An 18815-nucleotide genomic window follows, 5' to 3' on the forward strand; every position below is an offset into this window, starting at 1 on the left:
TCAGAACAGGGTTATGGGGTCAGGGTGGGGGTCAGAGCAGGATTAGGGGGTTAGAGCAGGGTTAGGGGATCAGGACAGGGCCAGGGCAGGAGGTCCAGGAAGGTTTAGGGGGTCAGGGCAGGTTTAGAGGGTCAGGACAAGGTTATGGGGTCAGGACAGGGGGTCCAGGCAGGGTTTGGGGGTCCAGGCAGGGTTATGGGGTCAGAACAGGGTTATGGGGTCAGGGCAGGGCATCCAGGCAGGGTTAGGGGGTCAGGACAGGTTTAGGGGGTCAGACAAGGGGTCCATTCAGGATTAGGGGGTCAGGACAGGTTTAGGGGGTCCAGGCAGGGTTAGGGGGTCAGGGCAGGTTTAGAGGGTCAGGACAAGGTTATGGGGTCAGCACAGGGTCCAGGCAGGGTTAGGGGGTCAGAACAGGGTTATGGGGTCAGGACAAGGTTATGGGGTCAGCACAGGGTCCAGGCAGGGCTCGGGGGGGCAGCGACCCCACCCTGCAGAGCAGGGACCCCCTCCCCCAGCCCCTCCCCACAGCGAGGGGACCCCCGCCCTCCTCAGCAGCCCCAGCACAGAGCTGAGCAGAAAGATTTAATGGGTTTTGAGTAAAAAACGGTACAAAAGGGACAAAAACGGGGCAGGGACCGGGGCCACGGGGGGTTTGGCCGCTCCACGGGACCCCCACGGCCAGGGGAGGTGACAGTGACAACACGGGAGACGCTGGCAGGGGCAAGGCCTCAGAAATCTCCTTGAAGATCTGCAAGAAAAAGGAGAAATGGGGAGGTTTTGACAAAAACAGAGATGGCACAGCTCCTTCCTTGTGTCCCTCTCTGTCACCAACCCTCAGTGGGGGTCCCCCAAGGGGACAGACCCCAAATCCAGAGGGACAGACCCCAAATCTAAAGGGACAGGCCCCAAATCCAAAGGGACAGGCCCCAAAATTCACTGAAAGACCCCCAAATCCAGAGGGACAGGCCCCAAATCCAGAGGGACAGGCCCCAAATCTAAAGGGACAGGCCCCAAAATTCAATGAAAGACCCCCAAATCCAGAGGGACAGACCCCAAATCTAAAGGGACAGACCCCAAATCTAAAGGGACAGACCCCAAATCTAAAGGGACAGGCCCCAAAATTCACTGAAAGACCCCCAAATCCAGAGGGACAGCCCCCAAATCTAAAGGGACAGGCTCCAAACACAGAGGGACAGGCCCCACTTCAGTGAGAGACCCCAAATCTGACAGGGCAGACCCCCAAAATTCAATGAAAGACCCCGAAATTCAAAGGGACAGACCCCAAATCCAAAGGCACAGGCCCCAAAATTCAATGAAATACCCCCAAATCCAGAGGGACAGACCCCAAATCTGACAGGGCAGATCCCCAAAATTCAATAAAATACCCCCAAATCCAGAGGGACAGGCCCCAAATCCAAAGGGACAGGCCCCAAAATTCACTGAAAGACCCCCAAATCCAGAGGGACAGACCCCAAATCTAAAGGGACAGACCCCAAATCCAGAGGGACAGCCCCCAAATCTAAAGGGACAGACTCCAAACACAGAGGGACAGGCCCCAATTCAGTGAGAGACCCCAAATCTGACAGGGCAGACCCCCAAAATTCAATGAAAGACCCCGAAATTCAAAGGGACAGACCCCAAATCTAAAGGGACAGCCCCCAAAATTCGATGAAAGACCCCCAAATCCAGAGGGACAGACCCCAAATCCAACATGGCAGACCCCCAAAATCCAATGAGAGACCCCCAAATCTAATGGGAGGCCCCCAAATCCAGAGGGACAGGCCCCAAAATTCAATTAAAAATCCCAAAATCCAGCAGTACAGACCCCAAATCCAATGGGAGGCCTCCAAATCCAAAGGGGCAGACCCCAAATTCAGAGGGACAGACCCCCAAAATTCCATTAAAGACCCAAAATCCATTGAGAGACCCCCAAATCCAGCAGGGCAGACCCCAAATCCAATGGGAGGCCCCCAACTCCAGAGGGACAGACCCCAAATCCAAAGGGACAGGCCCCAAAATTTAATGAAAGACCCCAAAATTTAATGAAAGACCCCAAAAATTCAATTAAAGACTCCCAAACCCAACAAGATAGACCCCAAATCCAATGGGACAGCCCCCAAATCCAGCAGGGCAGACCCCAAATCCAGCAGGGCAGACCCCAAATCCAAAGGGACAGGCCCCAAAATTTAATGAAAGACCCCAAAAATTCAATTAAAGACTCCCAAACCCAACAGGACAGACCCCCAAATCCAACGGGACAGCCCCCAAATCCAGCAGGGCAGACCCCAAATCCCTCAGGAGCCCCCCAAACCCGTTCTCAGAGGCAGAAGGCCCCTCTCGGGGTGCTTTTTGGGGCCCCACCGCTGCGGCGGATGCGCTCTCCCCGCCGGGCGCTCTCCATCTCCTCCACAAACTGCTCCAGGAGCCGCACGTACGGGGCCAGGCTCGTCCTCCTGTAGTCTGAGCGTTTGGGGAGTGGGTGCTGGGGACCCCAAAACCCCAACCCTGACCCCAAACCCCATCCCCGACCCCCAAACGCCCAGCCCTAACCCCCAAAACCACAGCCCTGACCCCCAAACCCCATCCATGACCCCAAACCCTGACCCTAAACCCCACCCCTGACCCTAAACCCCACCCCTGACCCCAAACCCCATCCCTGACCCCAAACTCCACCCCTGATCCCATACCCTGACCCCAAACCCCATCCCCGAACCCCAAAACCCCATCCCTGACCCCCAAAACCACAGCCCTGACCCCCAAACCCTGACCCCCAAAACCACAGCCCTGACCCCCAAAACCTAACCCTAACCCCCAAAACTCCAACCTTGACCTCCAAATGCCATCCCTGACCCGAAACCCCATCCTTGACCCTCAAACCCCATCCATGACCCCAAACCCTGACCCCAAACCCCATCCCTGACCCCCAAATGCCCATCCCTAACCCCCAAAACCACAGCCCTGACCCCCAAACCCCATCCTTGACCCTCAAACCCCATCCATGACCCCAAACCCTGACCCCAAACTCTGACCCCAAACCCCATCCCTGACCCCAAACTCCACCCCTGATCCCATACCCTGACCCCAAACCCCATCCCCGAACCCCAAAACCCCATCCCTGACCCCCAAAACCACAGCCCTGACCCCCCAAACCCCATCCTTGACCCTCAAACCCCATCCATGACCCCAAACCCCATCCCCGAACCCCAAAACCCCATCCCTGACCCCCAAAACCACAGCCCTGACCCCCAAACCCCATCCTTGACCCTCAAACCCCATCCATGACCCCAAACCCTGACCCCAAACCCCATCCCTAACCCCCAAAACCACAGCCCTGACCCCCAAACCCCATCCTTGACCCTCAAACCCCATCCATGACCCCAAACTCTGACCACAAACCCCATCCATGACCCCAAACCCTGACCCCAAACCCCATCCCCAACCCCCAAATGCCCATCCCTAACCCCCAAAACCACAGCCCTGACCCCCAAACCCCATCCTTGACCCTCAAACCCCATCCATGACCCCAAACCCTGATCCCAAACCCCATCCCCGAACCCCAAAACCCCATCCCTGACCCCCAAAACCACAGCCCTGACCCCCAAACCTCATCCTTGACCCCAAACCCTGACCGTAAACCCCACCCCTGACCCCAAACCCCATCCCTGACCCCAAACTCTGACCCTAAACCCCACCCCTGACCCCAAACCCCATCCCCGAACCCCAAAACCCCATCCCTGACCCCCAAAACCACAGCCCTGACCCCCAAACCCTGACCCCCAAAACCACAGCCCTGACCCCAAAACCTAACCCTAACCCCCAAAACTCCAACCTTGACCTCCAAATGCCATCCCTGACCCCAAACTCCATCCCTGACCCCAAAACCCCAACCTTGACACCCAATCCCCAACCCTAACCCCCAAAACCACAGCCCTGACCCCCAAAACTTTGTCCCCGGCCTCCAAAACCCTGACCCTGATCCCCAAAATCCCAACCTTGACCCTCCAAATGCCATCCCTGACCCCTAAAACCACAGCCTCCACCCCAAAACCCCAACCCTGACATCCAAACCCTGACACTAACGCCCAAAAACCCAAACTCGACCCCTAATCCCCAACCCTAACCCCCAAACCCACAGCCATGACCCCCAAACCCCATCCTTGACCCTCAAACCCCATCCATGACCCCAAACTCTGACCCCAAACCCCATCCCCGAACCCCAAAACCACAGCCATGACCCCCAAAACCACAGCCCTGACCTCCAAAACCACAGCCATGACCCCCAAACTCCATCCTTGACCCTCAAACCCCATCCATGACCCCAAACCCTGACCCCAAACCCCATCCCTGACCCCCAAAAGCCCATCCCTGACCCCCAAACCCCATCCTTGACCCTCAAACCCCATCCATGACCCCAAACTCTGACCACAAACCCCATCCCCGACCCCAAACCCCATCCCTGACCCCAAACTCTGACCCCAAACCCCATCCCTGACCCAAACCCCACCTCTGATCCCAAACCCTGACCACAAACCCCATCCCTGACCCCAAACTCCACCCCGATCCCAAACCCTGACCCCAAACTCCACCCCTGATCCCAAACCCTGACCCCAAACTCCACCCCTGATCCCAAACCCTGACCCCAAACTCCACCCCTGATCCCAAACCCTGACTCCAAACCCCATCCCTGACCCAAACCCCACCCCTGATCCCAAACTCTGACCCCAAACTCCACCCCTGATCCCAAACCCCATCCCTGACCCCACACCCCACTCCGGACCCCACACCCCACCCCCGACCCCACACCCTGACTCCATCCCTGACCCCAAACCCCACCCCAAACCCTATCCCTGACCCCAAACAGTAATTCTGACCCCAGTCCCCTCTCCGGACCCCAAACCCCAAACCCCGACCCCAAACCCCACCCCAAACAGCCCCCCCTGACCCCAAAGCCCCCCTCTCACCCCTCGTGCGCCGTTTGGGCTCCGTGTCCCCCCCCTCCTCCTGCTCGCCATCACTGCCGGCCGCGTCCAGCTCCTGGCACAGCGACCTGGGGACAATCGGGACCATCGGGACAATTGGGACAATCGGGACAATCGGGACAATCGGGACAATCGGGACAAACGGGACAATCGGGACAAACGGGACAATCGGGACAAACGGGACAAATGGAACGGGACAAGCAAACGGGACAATCGGGACAATCGGGACAAACAAACAGGACAATCGGGACAATTGGGACAAACGGGACAATCGGGACAAATGGGACAATCGGGACAAATGGAACGGGACAAATGGGACAATTGGGACAATTGGGACAATCGGGGCAAACAAACAGGACAAACGGGACAATCGGGACAAACAGGACAATCGGGACAAACAAACAGGACAATTGGGACAAACGGGACAGGGATGGGACAAATGGGACAAACGGGACAAACGGGACAATCGGGACAATTGGGACAATTGGGACAATTGGGACAAACGGGACAGGGATGGGACAAATGGGACAATTGGGACTAACAGGGCAGGGATGGGACAAATGGGACAATCGGGACAAATGGAACGGGACAAGCAAACAGGACAATCGGGACAATTGGGATAAACGGGACAATCGGGACAATCGGGACAGGGATGGGACAAATGGGACAATTGGGACAAACAGGACTAAGGGCAGGGATGGGACACTGGGGACAATTGGGACAAACGAGACAAACGGGGCAGGGATGGGGCAGGGGCAGAGTTAGGGTCAGGATTAGGGTCAGGGTTAGGGTTTGGGTGAGGATTAGGGTCAGGGTCAGGCTTGGGGCCAGGGTTAGGGTTAGGGTTTAGGTTTAGGGTTTGGGTTAGGGCCATGCTCTGGGGCTCTGGGTTAGGGTTTGGGTTTAGGTTTAGGGTTTGGGCCATGCTGTGGGTTCTGGGTTAGGGTTTAGGGTTTGGGCCATGCTGTGGGCTCTGGGTCAGGGTTAGGGTTTAGGTTTAGGGTTTGGGCCATGCTGTGGGCTCTGGGTCAGGGTTTAGGTTTAGGGTTTAGGGTTTGGGCCATGCTGTGGGCTCTGGGTTCAGTTTAGGGTTAGGTTTAGGGTTTGGGCCATGCTCTGGGCTCTGGGTTCAGTTTAGGTTTAGGGTTTGGGCCATGCTGTGGGCTCTGGGTTCAGTTTAGGGTTAGGTTTAGGGTTTGGGCCATGCTCTGGGCTCTGGGTTCAGTTTAGGGTTAGGTTTAGGGTTTGGGTCATGCTGTGGGCTCTGGGTTCAGTTTAGGGTTAGGGTTAGGGTTTGGGCCATGCTGTGGGGCTCTGGGTTCAGTTTAGGGTTAGGTTTAGGGTTTGGGCCATGCTGTGGGCTCTGGGTTCAGTTTAGGGTTAGGTTTAGGGTTTGGGCCATGCTGTGGGCTCTGGGTCAGGGTTTAGGTTTAGGGTTTAGGGTTTGGGCCATGCTGTGGGGCTCTGGGTCAGGGTTTGGGTTTAGGTTTAGGGTTTGGGCCATGCTGTGGGCTCTGGGTCAGGGTTTGGGTTTAGGTTTAGGGTTTGGGTTAGGGAGATGCTGTGGGGCTCTGGGTTCGGGTTTGGGTTTAGGTTTAGGGTTTGGGCCATGCTCTGGGCTCTGGGTTAGGGTTAGGGTTAGGTTTAGGTTTAGGGTTTGGGCCATGCTGTGGGCTCTGGGTTCAGTTTAGGGTTAGGTTTAGGGTTTGGGCCATGCTGTGGGCTCTGGGTCAGGGTTTAGGTTTAGGTTTAGGGTTTGGGCCATGCTGTGGGCTCTGGGTCAGGGTTTGGGTTTAGGTTTAGGGTTTAGGGTTTGGGCCATGCTGGGGGCTCTGGGTTCAGTTTAGGGTTAGGTTTAGGGTTTGGGCCATGCTGGGGGCTCTGGGTTCAGTTTAGGGTTAGGTTTAGGGTTTGGGCCATGCTGTGGGTTCTGGGTTAGGGTTTAGGGTTTGGGCCATGCTGTGGGCTCTGGGTCAGGGTTTGGGTTTAGGTTTAAGGTTTGGGCCATGCTGTGGGGCTCTGGCACCCCCTGCTGACGTACGTGATGGTGGGGACGGAAAATGGATCGAACTGCTCCAGCCTCTGCAGGTCCAGCGGGACCGAGATGCGCCCTGAGACACAGCGGGGCTCGGGTTACGGGGTTCGGGTTACGGGGTTTTTGGGTTACGGGGTTCTCGGGTTGGACATGGGGGAACTCAGAGGTGTCTTAAAAAGTTTTGGGGTTTTTTATATCTCCTATTTTTTTTTCTCACTTTATTTCAAGGGTGAGATAATGCAGATGTTAATAATAATAGTAATAATAATAATAATAATAATTATAATTATTATTATTTATAATTATAATAATATATAATTATATATAATATTTACTATTAATATAAATAATTATAATTATGATAAATTCATTATAATTGTAATAATAATGTAATTATTTTGTAATATATGCAATATATATTTCTATATAATATATAGAAATAGATAAATTATATATTTGCTTTATTTATTATATATTTCATAATATATTATTTTACAATATATTAGATTAATTATATCTATATTTTAATATATTTTATATTAAATTATATTAAATTATATTAAAATTAATATTTATATTTTACTAATATAGATTATATAATATAATGTAATGTAATATAAAATAATATCATGTAATGTAATGTAGTATAGAGTGGTATAATATAATATAATGTAATATAATATTAATATAATATAATATAACATAATGTAACATAATATAATATTAATATAATATTAATATAATATAATATAATATAATATAATATAATATAATATAATGTAATATAATGTAATATAATGTAATATAAAGTAATATAATGTAATGTAATGTAGTATAGAGTAGTATAATATAATATAATATAATATAATATAATATAATATAATGTAATATAATATGATATAATATAATGTAATATAATATAATATTATGTAATGTAATATAATGTAATGTAATATAAAATAATATAATGTAATGTAATGTAGTATAGAGTAGTATAATATAATGTAATATAATATTAATATAATATAAATATAATGTAACATAATGTAACATAATGTAACATAATGTAACATAATATCATATTATATATGTTATGTTTTAGAATGCTATACTAAAACTGTATTAAAGAATAGAGAAAGGAATTATCAGAAGGCTGCAAAGAATGCTAATTAAAACCCGTGACTCCTTCCAGATCCTGACACAGCCTGACCGTGACTGCTCATTAAATTCAAACAACCCCCATGAAACCGACCGAACCCGCGCCAGCGGGATGAACAACCTCCAAACCCCGCTCCAGAGCGGCAAAACACCGGAGAAGCCAACCAGGGAACGATTGTTTTCCTTTTCCTCTGAGGCCTCTCAGCTCTCCAGGAGAGGAACCCTGGGCAAAGAGGGTTTTCCAGAGGACGCGACGGCGCGCCCCCCGCTCTTCCCGCCGCCCACCTGTTTTGGGGTGCACGCTGAAGGGGCTCTTGAGCAGGTGGCCCAGCCCTTTGCTGACGTTGACGTCGAGGCGGGGGAAGCAGAGCTGCAGCATCACCTCCCAGTCGGGGTAGCAGAGGCGGCCCCGCTCCCGCTCGCGCTCGGCGCGGGCGCGCAGCAGCTCCCAGCGCTGCACCGAGTCCTTCCTCCTGGGGAACTCGGCCTGCAGCGGCTCCCGCAGCTCTGCTGCCCGTCAAGGCTCATCCCCATCGCTGATTTTCCGTTTGTTTTGCCATTTAGCCTTTCCAGGACCCCCATTTACCCTTCCAGGACCCCATTTACCCTTCTAAAAGCACATTTACCCTTCCAGGACTCCATTTACCCTTCTAAAAGCACATTTACCCTTCCAGGAGCCCATTTACCCTTCCAGGATCACCTTTACCCTTCTAAAAGCACATTTACCCTTCCAGGACTCCATTTACCCTTCTTAAAGCACATTTACCCTTCCAGGACTCCATTTACCCTTCTAAAAGCACATTTACCCTTCCAGGAGCCCATTTACCCTTCCAGGATCCCATTTACCCTTCTAAAAGCACATTTACCCTTCCAGGATCTGTTTTACCCTTCCAGGATCACCTTTACCCTTCCAGGAGCCCATTTACCCTTCCAGGATCTGTTTTACCCTTCTAGGATCCCATTTACCCTTCCAGGATCACCTTTACCCTTCCAGGATCTGTTTTACCCTTCTAGGGTCTCATTTACCCTTCTAAAAGCACATTTACCCTTCCAGGATCCCATTTATCCCTCCAGGATCTGTTTTACCCTTCTAGGATCCCATTTACCCTTAGAGGAGCCCATTACCCTTCTAGGAGAACATTTACCCTTCCAGGACCCCATTTATCCTTCCAGGACCCCATTTAGCCTTTCCAGGACGCCATTTACCCTTCCAGGACCCCACTGACCCCATGTTTTAACCCCATATTTTAACTTCAATCCCATATTTTAACCCCATATTTTAACCCCATATTTTCATTTTAACCCCATGTTCTACCCCATGTTCTAATCCCATATTTTAACCCCACGTTTTAATTTTAACCCCACATTTTACCACATTTTAACCCCATATTTTAACCCCAATTTTAATTTTAACCCCACATTTTTAACCCCAGTTTTAATTTTAACCCCATATTTTAACCCCAATTTTAATTTTAACCCCATATTTCAATTTTAACCCCACATTTTTAACCCCACATTTTAACCCCCCCCAGCAGGAAGGATACCCTCGGGGAGCAGGGCCAGCACCTTGTCCCACCTCTTGGGAATTTATTATTATTTATTGGGAATTCACTTTAACCCCATGTTTTAACCCCATATTTTAACTTCAATCCCATATTTTAACCCCATATTTCAATTTTTACCCCATATTTTCATTTTAACCCCATGTTCTACCCCATGTTCTAATCCCATATTTTAACCCCACGTTTTAATTTTAACCCCATATTTTAACCCCAGTTTCAATTTTAACCCCATATTTTAACCCCACATTTTAATTTTAACCCCACATTTTTAACCCCACGTTTTAATTTTAACCCCATATTTTAATTTTAACCCCATGTTCTAATCCCATATTTTAACCCTGCGTTTTAATTTTAACCCCACATTTTTAACCCCACATTTTAACCCCCTCCCCCAGCAGGAAGGATACCCTCGGGGAGCAGGGCCAGCACCTTGTCCCACCTCTCGGGGCAGCCCAGGATGTCCTGGCCCAGCAGCGCGTGCTCCTCAAAGTATTTCTGCACCACGGCCACCGAGCGCCTGCAGGCACGGACAAAAAAGGGCATTTTTTGGACCAAATATGGGGCAGCTGAGAGGCTTTTTAAAAAGCTTTTTTCTATTTTTAAGCGTCGCGTGAAGGGCGGGATAATACAGATGTTTTGTCGCCATCAAAAGCTGATCATTTCCTAATACAGGTGTTTTGTCGCAATTAAAAGCTGATTATACAGATGTTTTATCGCCATTAAAAGCCGATTATTTCCTAATACAGATGTTTTGTCGCAATTAAAAGCTGATCATTTCCTAATACAGATGTTTTGTCGCAATTAAAAGCTGATCATTTCCTAATACAGACGTTTTGTCGCCATTAAAAGCTGATCATTTCCTAATACAGATGTTTTATCGCCATTAAAAGCTGATTATTTCCTAATACAGATGTTTTATCGCCATTAAAAGCTGATCATTTCCTAATACAGATGTTTTATCGCCATTAAAAGCTGATCATTTCCTAATACAGATGTTTTATCGCCATTAAAAGCTGATCATTTCCTAATACAGGTGTTTTGTCGCAATTAAAAGCTGATTATACAGATGTTTTGTCGCAATTAAAAGCTGATTATACAGATGTTTTATCGCCATTAAAAGCTGATTATTTCCTAATACAGATGTTTTATTGCAATTAAAAGCTGATCATTTCCTAATACAGATGTTTTATCGCAATTAAAAGCTGATCATTTCCTAATACAGATGTTTTATCGCCATCAAAAGCTGATTATTTCCTAATACAGATGTTTTGTCGCAATTAAAAGCTGATCATTTCGTAATACAGATGTTTTATCGCAATTAAAAGCTGATTATACAGATGTTTTGTCGCCATTAAAAGCTGATCATTTCCTAATACAGATGTTTTATCGCAATCAAAAGCTGATCATTTCCTAATTACACCACACTGGGAGCAGTTTCGTCCCATCGGCTTTTGCCACAGCAAGCTGTAAATGCCTTAAACCCAGCAATCTAAAATTCCTGCTAAAATCACCTTTCGTGGCTTTATTTCTCTAAAACATCCAGTTTTATTTGCAAGGGCATCCTTTGAAACTTGGTTTCAGTTCCATTTCTCTCAGCATTTCTCTCGTCTGTCCCGTTCCACGGCGTTCCTAAATCAGCATCTCTGATCTCGAGCTTTGCAGGCAGACGTGCGAGCTTTCTGTCAGGCTTGGAGGATTCCCTACAAATTCATTCCCTACAAATTCATTTCCCACAAATTCATTCCCTACAAATTCATTCCCTACAAATTCATTTCCTACAAATTCATTTCCTACAAGTTCATTCCCTACAAATTCGTTTCCCTACAAATTCGTTTCCCTACAAATTCGTTTCCTACAAATTCATTCCCTACAAATTCATTCCCTACAAATTCATTCCCTACAAATTCATTTCCTACAAATTCGTTTCCTACAAATTCGTTTCCTACAAGTTCATTCCCTACAAATTCATTCCCTACAAATTCGTTTCCCTACAAATTCATTCCCTACAAATTCGTTTCCTACAAATTCATTCCCTACAAATTCGTTTCCCTACAAATTAATTTCCTACAAATTCATTTCCTACAAATTCATTCCCTACAAATTCGTTTCCCTACAAATTCGTTTCCCTACAAATTCATTCCCTACAAATTCATTCCCTACAAGTTCATTTCCTACAAATTCATTCCCTACAAATTCATTCCCTACAAATTCGTTTCCCCCCAATTTCGTTTCCCCCCAATTTCGTTTCTCCCTCAGGAATGGAAAAAAAACTCCTTTGATGGCTTTGTTCACCAGGCACTATCACTGACATTGGCACTATAACAATGAATGTACAGAAATCTATTCTGAAAAAATCCGTTTTAATTCTTAATAGCTTTGTTTTTCCTTTTAATTACGGTTAATAATTTTTTCTTTATACCCTTTTTTAAAATTCCAAGCCAACTTTCTCCCAATCCTACCTCACAACAAGAAATAAATACTCTGAAAAAATCTGTTTTAATTCTTAATAGCTTTTTTTTTTCCTTTTAATTACAGTTAATAATTTTTTCTTTATACCCTTTTTTAAAATTCCAAGCCAACTTTCTCCCAATCCTACCTCACAACAAGAAATAAATACTCTGAAAAAATCTGTTTTAATTCTTACCAGCTTTTTTCTTTTAATTATAGTTAATAAATTTTTCTTTATACCCTTTTTTAAAATTCCAAGCCAACTTCACCTTTCTCCCAGTCCTACCTCACAACAAGAAATAAATTCACTGGCGATTGGCCAACACCAAAACCCACCACACCCATCAACACATTAATAAAAAGCCTCAAAATTTAAAAAAAAAATTAAAATTAACAAACCAAAACCACCACAGACAACGGCTGGAAACCTATTTCGCAAAGCTCCTTCAGCCAGGGTGAATTATATTTATAAAATATAAATATATTGTCACATCAGCGTGAATTCCAACATCTGGATTGCCTCACCCTCCACAAGAGACTGAAAACGGAAGAGAAGTTTTTAAAATGCCCCTCAGCTGTCCCATCCCTGGCTCACAAACAGGTTGGATCTGACAGCTCCTCACCCACCTGATGAAGGGGTGCACGGGGTGGGACAGGGTCACCTTCTTCACCGTGTCTGCCCCGCCCTGGGGGACAGAGGGGGAGCAGTTTTGGGGAGTGGGCAGGGGGGCTGGGCACCCCAAACCCACCTGCTCCAGGGACAGGGGGTGCCCAAACCCCCCAAACCCACCTTGACCAGGCTCAGGGGTACCCAAGACCCCCCAAACCCACCTTCACCAGGGTCACAGGGTGCCCAGACCCCCCAAACCCACCTTCCATAGGCTCAGGGGTACCCAAAGCCCCCAAACCCACCTTCATCAGTGCCACAGGTGCCCAAACCCCCCCAAACCCACCTTCATCAGTGCCACAGGTGCCCAAACCCCCCCAAACCCACCTTCATCAGTGCCACAGGGTGCCCAGACCCCCCAAACCCACCTGCTCCAGGGTCACAGGGTGCCCAGACCCCCCAAACCCACCTTCATCAGTGCCACAGGGTGCCCAGACCCCCCAAACCCACCTTCATCAGTGCCACAGGGTGCCCAGACCCCCCAAACCCACCTGCTCCAGGGTCACAGGGTGCCCAAACCCCCCAAACCCACCTGCTCCAGGGTCACAGGGTGCCCAGACCCCCCAAACCCACCTGCTCCAGGGTCACAGGGTGCCCAAACCCCCCAAACCCACCTGCTCCAGGGTCACAGGGTGCCCAAACCCCTTACACCCACCTGCTTCAGGGTCACAGGGTGCCCAGACCCCCCAAACCCACCTGCTCCAGGGTCATGGGGTGCCCAAACCCCCCAAACCCACCTGCTCCAGGGTCATGGGGTGCCCAAACCCCCCAAACCCACCTTCCATAGGCTCAGGGGTGCCCAAACCCCGCAAACCCACCTTCATCAGTGCCACAGGGTGCCCAGACCCCCCAAACCCACCTGCTCCAGGGTCACGGGGTGCCCAAACCCCCCAAACCCACCTGCTCCAGGGTCAGGGGGTGCCCAAACCCCCCAAACCCACCTTCACCAGGCTCAGGGGTACCCAAACCCCCCCAAACCCACCTTCACCAGGCTCAGGGGTACCCAAAGCCCCCCAAACCCACCTTCACCAGGCTCAGGGGTACCCAAACCCCCTCAGTCCCACCCTCACCAAGCTCAAGGGTGGGCAGGGGGTTCCTGGCCCCCCCTGGCACGCACCTTGACCAGGCTCAGGGGTACCCAAGGCCCCCCAAACCCACCTTGACCAGGCTCAGGGGTACCCAAACCCCCCCAAACCCACCTTGACCAGGCTCAGGGGTACCCAAAGCCCCCAAACCCACCTGCTCCAGGGTCAGGGGGTGCCCAAACCCCCCAAATCCACCTTCACCAGGCTCAGGGGGTGCTCAGACCTTCCCAAACCCACCTTCACCAGGGTCAGGGGTACCCAAACTCCCCTGGCACCCACCTTCCACAGGCTCAAGGGTGGGCAGGGGGGGTCCTGGCCCCTCTTGCACCCACCTTCAGCAGGCTTGGGGTACCCAAAGGCCCCCAAACCCACCTTCACCAGGCTCAGGGGTACCCAAAGGCCCCCAAACCCACCTTCACCAGGCTCAGGGGTACTCAAGGCCCCCCAAACTCACCTTCACCAGGCTCAGGGGTACCCAAACCACCCCAAACCCACCTTCACCAGGCTCAGGGGTGCCCAAACCACCCCAAACCCACCTTCACCAGGCTCAGGGGGTACCCAAACCCCCCCAAACCCACCTTCACCAGGCTCAGGGGGTACCCAAACCCCCCCAAACCCACCTTCACCAGGCTCAGGGGTACCCAAAGCCCCCCAAACCCACCTTCACCAGGCTCAGGGGTGCCCAAACCCCCCTGGCACCCACCTTCCACAGACTGAGGGGTGGACAGGGGGGGTCCTGGCCCCTCTTGCACCCACCTTCCACAGGCTCAGGGGTACGCAAACCATCCCAAACCCACCTTCTACAGGTTCAGGGGTGCCCAAAGCCCCCAAACCCACCTTCACCAGGGTCAGGGGTACCCAAACCCCCCCAGTCCCACCCTCACCAAGCTCAAGGGCGGGCAGGGGGTTCCTGGCCCCCCCTGGCACGCACCTTGACCAGGCTCAGGGGTACCCAAGGCTCCCCAAACCCACCTGCTCCAGGGTCAGGGGGTGCCCAAACCCCCCAAATCCACCTTCATCAGTGCCACAGGGTGCCCAAACCCCCCAAACCCACCTGCCCCAGGGTCACAGGGTGCCCAAACCCCCCAAACCCACCTTCATCAGGGTCAGGGGTGCCCAAAGCCCCCAAATCCACCTTCACCAGGCTCAGGGGTGCCCAAACCACCCCAAACCCACCTTCACCAGGCTCAGGGGTACCCAAACCCCCCCAAACCCACCTTCACCAGGGTCAGGGGTACCCAAACCACCCCAAACCCACCTTCACCAGGCTCAGGGGTACCCAAAGCCCCCCAAACCCACCTTGACCAGGCTCAGGGGTACCCAAACCCCCCCAGTCCCACCCTCACCAAGCTCAAGGGCGGGCAGGGGGTTCCTGGCCCCCCCTGGCACGCACCTTCACCAGGCTCAGGGGTACCCAAACCCCCCCAAACCCACCTTCCACAGGCTCAGGGGTACCCAAAGCCCCCCAGTCCCACCCTCACCAAGCTCAAGGGCGGGCAGGGGGTTCCTGGCCCCCCCTGGCACGCACCTTGACCAGGCTCAGGTACTCCACAGCAGCTGCCCTCAGCGCTGGGGACCATTTCCTCACGGCGTCGTCGCACACCCAGCAGTGCACGCCCCTCCTGCCAGAGTACACCCACAGGCGGTGCCGCACGCCCAGGTCCTCTGTGGGGGCACACGTGGGGTTTTGGGGGGGCACTGATGGGTTTTGGGGGGGCACAGATGGGTTTGGAGGCCACATCTGGACAGGCTGTGGTGACCAGTGCAAATGGGTTTGGGGGGCACAGATGGGTTTGGGAGGGCACAGATGGGTTTTGGGGGGGCACTGATGGGTTTGGGAGGCACAGATGGGTTTGGAGGGGTAGAGATGGGTTTAGGGGGGCTACAGATGGGTTTAGGAGGGGCACTGATGGGTTTTGGGGGGCACAGATGGGTTTAGGAGGGGCACAGATGGGTTTTGGGGGGCACAGATGGGTTTAGGAGGGGCACTGATGGGTTTTGGGGGGGCACAGATGGGTTTAGGCAGGGTACAGATGGGTTTTGGGGGGTGGACTGATGGGTTTAGGAGGGGCACAGTAGGGTTTTCGGGGGTAGAGATGGGTTTTGGGGGCACAGATGGGTTTGGGAGGGCACCGATGGGTTTTGGGGGGGTAGAGATGGGTTTGAGGGGGCACAGATGGGTTTTGGGGGGGCACAGATGGGTCTGAGAGGGCACAGATGGGTTTTGGGGGGCACAGATGGGTTTAGGAGGGGCACTGATGGGTTTTGGGGGGGCACAGATGGGTTTAGGAGGGGCACAGATGGGTTTTGGGGGGTAGAGATGGGTTTAGGCAAGGTACAGATGGGTTTGGGGGGGCACAGATGGGTTTTGGGGGGGCACAGATGGGTTTTGGGGGGGCACAGATGGGTTTTGGGGGGCACAGATGGGTTTGAGAGGGCACTGATGGGTTTAGGGGGGCTACAGATGGGTTTAGGAGGGGCACAGATGGGTTTTGGGGGGAGTACAGATGGGTTTTGGGGGGGCACAGATGGGTTTGGGGGGGCTACAGATGGGTTTGGGGGGGCACAGATGGGTTCGAGGGGGCACAGATGGGTTTTGGGGGGTAGAGATGGGTTTAGGAGGGGCACAGATGGGTTTTGGGGGGAGCACAGATGGGTTTTGGGGGGAGCACAGATGGGTTTTGGGGGGAGCACAGATGGGACCGGGGAGGCGGTGGAGTCCCCATCCCTGGGTGTGTTTAACACAGCCTGGATGTGCCACTGGGTGCCAGGGTTTAGTTGAGCTGTTGGGGCTGGGTTGGACTCGATGATCTTAAAATTCTTTTCCTAACAGATCATTCAACGAATTCTGGGAATTCTTTGGGGGTCTGGGCATGGCTGTGGGGCCCGGCCATGCCCAGCCAGGGCCCCCAGGTGTCCCCAAGCCCCTCACCCACGAGCGCGCGGTCGATGATGCGGACGGCGATGGTCATCAGCGTCCAGCACTTGGAGCAGATATCGGCCGAGCTGGGGGCAGAGGGAGGGCGGTCAGGTGGACACCCCACATCCCCAAACCCCCTCCCCAGCCCCAGAACCACCCCCCCGGGGGAACCTGCAGCACGTCCGGACGTCGTCGTAATCCGTCATGTCGATGTCAAAGACCAGCTCCTTCTCCTGCGGCTGGAAGGCTCCCAGGGGCACCGTGTTGTGCTGGTTGGGCTGCAGGAGGGACGGGACGGGCTCAGCGTGGCCGGGGACCCCTGCAGACCCTCCCCAGCACGGTGGTGAGGACTCACCCGGTGGGAATAGACGGCGCCGATGTCGATCTTGTAGGGGTTGATCTTCTGCAGCTCCCGCTCCAGCTCCTGGGGGCTGTTGAAGGACTGGAAGCGCAGGTAGACATCGTCCCGCAGGGTGAAGGAGAATTCCCGCAGCTGGAAGTAGTTCTTCACCACTGCAGGGACGGAGAAGGTCGGGGGGGTCAATGCCATCCTAAACCCCCCCATTAGAGTCACCCCCAGACCCCCCCTTCCCCGCTCCTCCCGGTGTCCCGGTCAGTGCATCCAGCCACCGCCCGCCCCGGCACCCCAAGGTGCGCTGGGAGCCGGTATCGCGGTGTTCCCCCCCCGGTATCAGTGCCCCCCACCCGGTATCGGTGACCCCCGCCCGGTATCGGTGACCCCCAGCCGGTATCGATGCCCCTCGCCCGGTATCAGTGTTCCCGTCCCATATCGATTCTCCCCGCCCGGTACCGACGCCCCTCGTCCGGTATCGGTGCCCCCCCCCCCCCCCCGCCCGGTATCACAGTCCCCGGTGGAGCCCCCTGCCCCGTACCGGTGCCCCCGCCCGGTATCCATGCCCCCCGCCCGGTATCGCCGCATCCCCGCCGGTGCCCCCCCGCCCGCTATCGGTGACCCCCGCTCGGTATCGATGCCCCTCGCCCGGTATCGGTGCTCCCCGCCCGGTATGGACTCCCCCCGCCCGGTATCACGGTCTCCGGTGGAGCCCCCTGCCCCGTACCGGTGCCCCCGCCCGGTATCGCCGCATCCCCGCCGGTGCCCCCCCGCCCGGTACCGGTTCCCCCGCCCGGTATCGCCGCATCCCCGCCTGTCCCCCCCCGCCCGGTACCGCTTCCCCCGCCGCTCACCGCCGCCGTAGCTGAGCCAGCGGCCGTAGGGGCCGTGCGGGAAGAGCCGCCGGTAGAAGACCGGGAGCAGCTCGGGCAGCGCCGCCGGTTCGAACCGCGCCATGGCGGGAGCGGAGCGGCGGGAGGCGGCGGGAGGCGGGGCACCGAGCCCGGGGGCCGCCGGGAGTTGTAGTCCGGCCCCGGGCCGCTGGGGGGGGGGGGGCACCGGGAACCGGGGGTGGGCGACTCGGGGGGAGTGGGAGGAGAGCAAAGCACCGGGGAGGTCCCGGGATGGACGGGAGGGGATGCCCCGGGCTCCGCGGGGTCGGGGGTCGTGAGGTCCGGGGGTGGTCCCGGAGCGCGGAGGTCCGAGGGGTCCCGGAACCGGGAGGATGGCGGGGTGCTGAGGTGCGGGGATGCCCCGGGGTCCGAGGGGGTCCCGAGGCGGGTGGGAGCCGGGGCGCTGAGGTTAGGGGGGATTTGGGGGTCCTGCAATGCCCCGGGGCGGGTGGGTCCGGGAGCGCTGAGATGTCCCGGGATGTCCCGGTGTCCGGGGGTGTCCGGGGATCCGGAGAGGTCCGGGAGCGCTGAGATGTCCCAGGATGTCCCGGTGTCCGGGAATCCGGAGCGGTATGGGAGCGCGGGGGTCCGGGGGTGTCCCGAGGTCCGCGTGGGTCCCTGGAGGCTCGGTCCTGGGTTGTCCCGGGGTCCGGTAGACCCTGGGGTGCTAAGGTCCCGGGGGGGCTCCCGGCTTTCGCGGTGGTCCCAGGATC

General features: G+C 53.5%; 1 protein-coding gene across 1 annotated transcript; it reads right to left on the reverse strand.

Annotated features, from left to right (window-relative positions):
* Window positions 1-572: 572 nt before the first annotated feature.
* On the reverse strand, window positions 573-18615 carry PRIM1 (DNA primase subunit 1). The gene is made up of 12 exons (XM_038164435.1): window positions 18064-18615; window positions 17213-17370; window positions 17029-17135; window positions 16870-16943; window positions 15466-15602; window positions 12813-12871; window positions 10145-10254; window positions 8461-8682; window positions 7024-7093; window positions 4965-5050; window positions 2365-2463; window positions 573-751 (listed from the first exon to the last, which is right to left on the reverse strand). Exons 1-12 carry the CDS (start codon window positions 18164-18166, stop codon window positions 732-734), a joined length of 1245 nt encoding a protein of 414 aa, XP_038020363.1. The 5' UTR covers window positions 18167-18615; the 3' UTR covers window positions 573-731.
* Between the last annotated feature and the right edge of the window lie 200 nt (window positions 18616-18815).

Source organism: Motacilla alba, chromosome 29 (genome assembly GCF_015832195.1).
Source record: "Motacilla alba alba isolate MOTALB_02 chromosome 29, Motacilla_alba_V1.0_pri, whole genome shotgun sequence".
Classification (NCBI taxonomy): Eukaryota; Metazoa; Chordata; class Aves; order Passeriformes; family Motacillidae; genus Motacilla; species Motacilla alba.

Excerpts from the sequence above, each read along its gene's own strand:
- PRIM1 (XM_038164435.1), bottom strand. The coding sequence starts at position 18,166 with ATGGCGCGGTTCGAACCGGCGGCGCTGCCCGAGCTGCTCCCGGTCTTC. Across the intron at positions 17,136-17,212 it reads GCGCCGTCTATTCCCACCGG|CCCAACCAGCACAACACGGT; the intron begins GTGAGTCCTCAC and ends TCCCTCCTGCAG. Across the intron at positions 752-2,364 it reads AGAGCGCATCCGCCGCAGCG|ATCTTCAAGGAGATTTCTGA; the intron begins GTGGGGCCCCAA and ends TTTTTCTTGCAG.